The sequence below is a fragment of the Notolepis coatsorum genome (assembly GCF_963971535.1).
Source record: "Notolepis coatsorum genome assembly, chromosome: 2".
In the NCBI taxonomy this organism is placed as follows: domain Eukaryota; kingdom Metazoa; phylum Chordata; class Actinopteri; order Aulopiformes; family Paralepididae; genus Notolepis; species Notolepis coatsorum.
In genome coordinates this window covers 138,384,517-138,392,413 of record NC_140166.1, presented here as the reverse complement: position 1 = coordinate 138,392,413, position 7,897 = coordinate 138,384,517, and the positions used below count along the sequence as shown (strand labels likewise).

Sequence of the window (7,897 nt, the reverse complement as noted above, 5' to 3'; positions counted from 1 at the left end):
ATAGAATAGAATAGAATAGTAGTACAAGACTGATTAGAAAAACTGCTCAGGAAAAAAAAAACATATTAAGCTAACACAAAAATATTGGATATTTAATTGTATATGTTGTCGTTTTTTTTGTTCCGATTTATTTATATATTCTTTCTGTGGTTTTTGCAGAAAATCATTGTCGTGGCACACAGCGCTCCGTATCCGCCGTAAGTCTGAGAAGAGGGACAAGGAGAAGAGGAAGGAGGGCAAGATGGAGAATGGGTATCGCAAGTCTCACGACGGCCTCGCCAACAAAGTCTCCGTCAAGGTAAGAGGGACAAAGACCCGTCCAGAGGAACCTCTGGCGGAACCGAATCGAATCGTCGCCTCTCTGCCATCAGGCGTCATCTATCCCCAGGCCATCAGGATGCTCAACGACAATAACACTATGTAGCAAACCATCAAATGCACTCACAGCCAGTGTTGCGTTGTTATTATGGACTGAGCCGGCACGCAGGATAATGACGCCGCGCGCACGCGCATATGTTCCCTCGCGCACAATAATACACTTTGTTTGTATAGCCTTTCATACAGAAACTGCAGCTCAAAGTGCTTCACAACAGAATTAAGACAGGCATAAAATGAGCACATAAAGTGCAGACATATAAAATCAGTTTTTCACATTAGGATCTAACATCCCAACAGGCAACCTTGTTTATGGTTTGATTCAGTTTTAATATAAATAATAAAAATAAAGAGAAGATTAATTAATTATCTACTCAGTCCCAAAGTTTGTGATGTAGATATGGAATGTCCCGGGTTGCTGCTGTTTGCAGAGTGTGTTGTTGTCCGGGGGTGAGTGGTGGTGGGTGGGGGGTTGAATCAAAACAGTTGTCAATTCGGAATTGACGGCTGTTTTGATTTGGCCCTTCGTTCGCCGTCGTTCACCTTTGGACGGCGGTGCACTCTGTGGGCAGCGGCAACTTGGGATGTTCCATATTTACATCACAAAGAGTCCTGCGTGGTTGAAGACACCAGCCTATAGCGGCTATTGTTATGATAATGCGAGGTAGCGCCGGGGCCCGGGAGGCAGGTAAACACAACGAGCCGAGTCGAGCAGCGCGTTCTCGCGAGCGCGTGCATGTGCGTGCACGCGCTTCTGCTCAAATCTTTAATACTCAGTGAGGTAGCACACCGTGCTACCCCGTCCCATGAACAACGCATGCCTGCTCACAGCACACACATCCACACGTACACACTCACTTTAAATAAACAACTCACTGTAGCACCCACTCTACTCACTTTAGACACTTTAACACACTTTATATTTATTGGTAAAGAGATTTGCACTACAACTCATACCTCATTGCACCTTACCCTAAGTTGTACCTCATCCCACTTCTGCATTGTACTGTATATTGTATTGTAACTCAGTTACAAATTGTTTCTACTCTGTAAAGTATATTGTATATAAGTATATTGAACACTTTTGTTTACACTTGTTTACGTACTTTTGACTTTCTATTTTATACTTGTATTTTTATCTAGCACACTCTCAGGAGCAAAACAGGAAAAAGCATTTCATATAAAAGTATTCTGTATTTTTGTATGACAACTAATAAAGAAACTTGAAACTTGCCTTCTATAGCGTCTCATAGCTCCATAAAGTACGGTGATGAGTGACACGTCGGTGAGAAATCTAACCATGTGCTTGAACTTTCATCTCCTTAACAGCTACTGAACCCCAACTACATCTATGATGGTATGTAGAAATGTCTGTCTTTTTGCATTCGATTGATCTAACAAAACATTACCGCTAGTCGGTTCAGTTTGTAAAGGAGTCTATACTACAGGCGTAGAACCATACTGTATGGCATGACCACATCTTAGGACATTCGACATAAGATACGTTTGAATTGTAACCCTGATCGAACCTGACCTCTGACCTCTGACACCTTTCCCTTTTTTCATTTGGTTTCTCTCTCTCTTCCTGTTTTCATTTGACCTCTCTCTCTCCCTTCCTGTTTTTTTTCTGTATTCGTTTGGTTTCCCTCTCTTTCTTCCGTGTTTGTTTTCATCTTCAAATCTGCACAAATTATGTTTCTGGCAATAAAAAACAAATGACGAAGCAACATAAAAAAAAAATGCATGGCTAGAGAGAGTGTTTATAATTTTAGAGGGACATTAGCTTTAAAGCAACCATACAACTCTTAAAAGTATGTGCATTGCAGTTTGTGGGGTATCACTCTGGAATGGTCTGGATGCGAGTATAAAATTAAGCAAAAATATCAATAAATTTAAAGGTAGCTATAAACAAGCACTTATGGACACATATAAGAGAGAGGAGCTTGAGCAGTAATGTGACTGCCTATTATTTTTTCTCATTTGGATATATAAAAAACTGTAATTTTATTTTATTTTTCATTATTTGTTATATTATTTTTATTTTTATTAAATTATAACGTCAAATATTGTAAGGAAGGGGACGTTTTACTTCCCCCTGTTCCTTCTCTAACACTTATTGTATGGAAATAGTCTTTGACTATTTACCTTTTTGTTTTTTAAACTTGTTTTATGTTTCTATGTTCGAGACAAATCAAAATCAAATCAAATCTAAATCTTTCCCCTCCCTGTGTTTGTTTACGTGTTTGCGTTCCCAGCTCCCCCGGAGTTCCTGGTGCCGGTCGGTGACGTGGTGTGCGAGAGCGGCGACAGCGTGACTCTGAGGTGCAAGGTGTGCGGTCGGCCCCGGGCCACCGTCACCTGGAGGGGCCCCGACAACAACACCCTGAGCAACAACGGACACTACACCACCACCTACAGGTCAGCGTGAGACCACACACAAACACCACATCAGAGCGCACGCACGCACGCACAATCACATACACATCATATTAAATGTCATTCAATTTTTAAAACCTTTATTTCAACTCATAAGGTTTAGGTTTACTTTATTTGATCAAGGGGGACAGCGTACATTAATAAAACATTTTACAATGTAAATGCACCCAATTTTTGCCAAAAGGCTAATTTCCATTGGCAGTCCCCCTGCCAGAAGGTACAGGCTAAAATCCTGTGTGAAAAAGTGTTAGCAATAAAAACAGAATAAAATCAAGATAAATAACATTAGAATAAAAACACAACAAAAGCACATAGAACATACGATAGACACTCAGGTTACCCTTATCCACAGCGACGGTGAGCTTACAAAACAAGTTCATCAGCAATTTCATACATATAGACACAATAAATAAGAATAAACAATAGGAAATCAGCTAAGACAGTTACAAGTCGACACACGGTGGTCGGAGATCATACTTTTAAATGCAGCAAGAGAAGGAAGAACCTTCTTAAAGGGGAACTATTTCACTATTTCTTTCACTATTTGGGCAATTTTACACAATTCCTGTGAGTTTATGGAACACATCTGTAAGTTTAAAAAAAAAATCATTGTTTTGTATTTTTAGAGAGAGAGAGAGAGAGAGAGAGAGAGAGAGAGAGAGAGAGAGAGAGAGAGAGAGAGAGAGAGAGAGAGAGAATCTAAAGGACAACTATGCGGGAGGGAGGGGGAGAGGTGCAGGGGCCAAGCGGTCTCTCTTAGGCCATGGTTAGACTAGTGTTTTTGTGGTTGTTTTTTGAATACGTTTGAATACGTTTGCTGTCCCTATGTCCCTATTCCTGCCGTTCTGGCAGGAAACGTTTTGGCCCTACTGAAAACGCAAAATTGTGTTTCCGTTTTGGAATGACGCCAAAAACTCGCCGACAACGTGTCGTGTAATCTGCGCGGAGCCGTTGTTGCTCAACGCCCATGCGCAGTAGATACCCACATCTGCGTGCTCTCACCACGTCCGGTGACAACAGAGCTATAGCTGCAGCTACCATGTGTTGTCAAGTTATTGTTACAAGGACCCCAGTCCAAGCTACAACAGTCTGCATTCCCTTAACAATTGTTTGTATTGAGCCGTATTGTATTGTACCCATTCTGCGATATGTTAAATAAAGTTTACATCCATTCATTCTGCTAGCATTAACGATTGCATAAGCAGCTGGCTAACGTGAGCTAGCGTTAGCTATCAGACCATGTTAGCTCAAGCTCCTCTTTCAATTTTAACAAGCATTAAACAAAATGGCCCAGTCATCTATTCACTTTTGTTTAATACACGAGGCGTTGTCTCTAATGTTATCTAGCTACTGATAGCTCCCGATATCATCAGTTTGGTGCTGGCTGGTTAACGTGAGCTAATGTTAGCTGCTAGCCACAATGCTATACTGTTATACTGGCATATTCCATTCACGTTAGCATGTAGCATGCATCGCCGATCTTTTTTGAGACTAAACTATCCGCTCTTGGTGGTCACTTGTGTTGATGTTAGTTTTGTTTCATCAACAAATGAGAGGCAGAACACACAGTGAATGTATCCGTTTTGTTTATTGCACTTTTATTACACTTTTGCTGAAAAATAAGTGCTGCATTGGGTAAATAGGCATTTAAAGATGGCGGCTTGTTGACATTTTCTTTGCAGGAAGTGTATTGGCACATTCAAGTTCTGATTGGTTGAAAATTGCCTTCATGTTCGCCACCTACTGCCACCTACTGCTTTGGCAGTGTACTACATCACTGTGCTCAGGTGACAAAACGAAAGTATGACTCGCCTACCGCTACGTTGCGACCTGGAAAAACGAAACTCATCTGAAAACGAAACGAAAACATCAGTCAGTCTAACTGCAGCCTTAATGAGTAATACAGGTGGCTGGCAGTTGGCTACAAGCATAGATGCATAGCTGGCAGTTGGCTACAAGCATAGATGCATAGCTGGCAGTTGGCTACAAGCATAGATGCATAGCTGGCAGTTGGCTACAAGTATAGATGCATAGCTGGCAGTTGGCTACAAGCATAGATGCATAGCTGGCAGTTGGCTACAAGCATAGATGCATAGCTGGCAGTTGGCTACAAGCATAGATGCATAGCTGGCAGTTGGCTACAAGCATAGATGCATAGCTGGCAGTTGGCTACAAGCATAGATGCATAGCTGGCAGTTGGCTACAAACATAGATGCATAGCTGGCAGCTGGCTACAAGCATAGATGCATAGCTGGCAGTTGGCTACAAACATAGATGCATAGCTGGCAGCTGGCTACAAACATAGATGCATAGCTGGCAGTTGGCTACAAGCATAGATGCATAGCTGGCAGTTGGCTACAAGCATAGATGCATAGCTGGCAGTTGGCTACAAACATAGATGCATAGCTGGCAGTTGGCTACAAGCATAGATGCATAGCTGGCAGTTGGCTACAAGCATAGATGCATAGCTGGCAGTTGGCTACAAGCATAGATGCATAGCTGGCAGTTGGCTACAAGCATAGATGCATAGCTGGCAGTTGGCTACAATCATAGATGCATAGCTGGCAGTTGGCTACAAGCATAGATGGGGCGGGCGTTATTATGCAGATGAGAAACCTCTGACGTCACAGATACGCTAAATTTCAGATGACTCATGAGTGAGGGACAATATTGTGAGATGAGAATTGGAAGAATGCGCCAAATTGAGAATTAGAGACATAGATCCTATTAATATAAGTCCACATAGCTATAAAATAATGCTAAACACTGGCAAAGGCCATTTATAAGATAGTTCCCCTTTAACCCCTAACTGCTCCCGATGAGCAGGTTGGCACCATGCTCGGCTCCGCGGCCGTTGCGTGAATGTGTGAGTGAACGGGTGATGAATGTGAGGCGATAAGTTGTAAAGCGCTTTGGATAAAAGCTACTATATAAAACCAGTGCATTCAGTGTTGCAAGTTTATTTTTTTTTGCTAGTATGGTGAAATTGGTATTAGATTTGAATAGGGATGTTCGATATTGGCTTTTTTACCGATATCCGATATACCGATATTGTCCAACTCTTAATTTTCGATACCGATATATGCAGGGTTCCCCCCCCCCCCCAAAAAAAACTGAATAATTTCAGGTAATTAACATTACATATCTCTTGTCGTGGAATTAACACAACATTATGCATACTTTTGACAATAAATAAAATAAGAATTTGTTCTTACTTGCTTGCCTGGGTAAATAAAGGTTCAATAAATGTAAAAAATTTAAGAAATGTCTTTTTCTTTTTTTGAAAAACCGATACCGATCATTTCTGATATTACATTTTAATGCCAATATCGGACATCCCTAGATTTGAACAATGTCCAGTCGTCGTCTGAGCTTTCCGCTTTTTCTCTCCACAGTGAAACGGGAGAGGCGGCGTTGCGCATCCTGGGCGTGTCCGCGGAGGACGGGGGCGTGTACACCTGCGTGGCCACTAACGTAGCGGGTTCTGTCTCCTCCTCCGCCAGCCTCAGGGTCTCAGGTGAGGGTTCTGCCGCGGGAGCTGAGAGGGAGGGAGGGAGGGAGGGAGGGAGGGAGGGAGGGAGGGAGGGAGGGAGGGAGGGAGGGAGGGAGGGAGGACATTTACGATGCCAGGCTCAGCGGGTTTGATTCATACTGTGGTTTGATTCATACTGTGTGGTTGATTCACTGTGGTTTATATTGAAATTCTTTATTGGGAAAACCACACACTGTGGTTGATTCACTGTGGTTGATTCACTGTGGTTGATACTCATACTAAACGATAAATAAAACACTCAAAAGAGTACTTTAGGAGCTTTGGATGTCGTTATAGATGATGAAGGTCAGTGATCAAAGTGTCACTGTTTTTTCACTTTGGAATCAAAGTGTTTTGTCTGATCCCTTTGACACACATAGTATACATTCAGATTCAAATAAGGTATTGCCTGTATTTATTGTAGCATATAATATAACCGATAGGGCACATAGACAATCATCTGCACCTTTGTTTAGTTTATTTTTCTCATATTTTTATATTCATCTCTAATTCTATTGCCTATTATTCATATACATCATATAGTCTTTCTACCATTGCCCTGCCCATACCTGTACCCCCCCCCCCTCCCCCATGCTGCTATGACGCCCGCATTTCCCCCCAAGGGATCAATAAAGGAATATCGTATCTAACGCAAGGGCCTCTAGTATCGACACATAATGTGCAGCGTGATGTAATTGACGTCTGATTTGACCGTGAACCGGTTCTCCAGGGTCCCCTGACGATGACGACGGTGATGTCCTGTGGAAGAGCAGCTTCGAGTCCTTCTACACCGAGATCACGGAGCTGGGAAGGTGAGCACACCCCCACGCTCACTCAGTCAATACACACTTACACACACACCCACGCTCACTCACTCAATACACACTTCTACACACACCCACGCTCACTCAGTCAATACACACTTCTACACACACCCACGCTCACTCAGTCAATACACACTTACACACACACCCACGCTCACTCAGTCAATACACACTTCTACACACACCCACGCTCACTCAGTCGATACACACTTCTACACACACCCACCCACGCTCACTCAGTCAATACACACTTCTACACACACACACACCCTCACTCAGTCAATACACACTTCTACACACACCCACGCTCACTCAGTCAATACACACTTCTACACACACCCACGCTCACTCAGTCAATACACACTTCTACACACACCCACGCTCACTCAGTCAATACACACTTCTACACACACCCACGCTCACTCAGTCAATACACACTTCTACACACACCCACCCACGCTCACTCAGTCAATACACACTTCTACACACACCCACGCTCACTCAGTCAATACACACTTCTACACACACCCACGCTCACTCAATACACACTTCTACACACACCCACGCTCACTCACTCAATACACACTTCTACACACACCCACGCTCACTCAATACACACTTCTACACACACCCACGCTCACTCACTCAATACACACTTCTACACACACCCACGCTCACTCAATACACACTTCTACACACACCCACGCTCACTCACTCAATACACACTTCT

The 7,897-nt window shown here is 42.9% G+C and overlaps 1 protein-coding gene across 1 annotated transcript in view; it reads left to right on the top strand.

Annotated features, from left to right (window-relative positions):
* The window catches only part of triob (trio Rho guanine nucleotide exchange factor b), a gene marked incomplete at both ends in the record, with an annotated part of 438,511 nt that overhangs the window by 415,923 nt on the left and 14,691 nt on the right, over positions 1 to 7,897 (top strand). Inside the window, 5 exon segments of the mRNA XM_084308322.1 lie at positions 160 to 298; positions 1,705 to 1,732; positions 2,631 to 2,793; positions 6,207 to 6,328; positions 7,074 to 7,155. Of these exon segments, the coding sequence (XP_084164448.1) occupies positions 160 to 298; positions 1,705 to 1,732; positions 2,631 to 2,793; positions 6,207 to 6,328; positions 7,074 to 7,155 (534 nt within the window).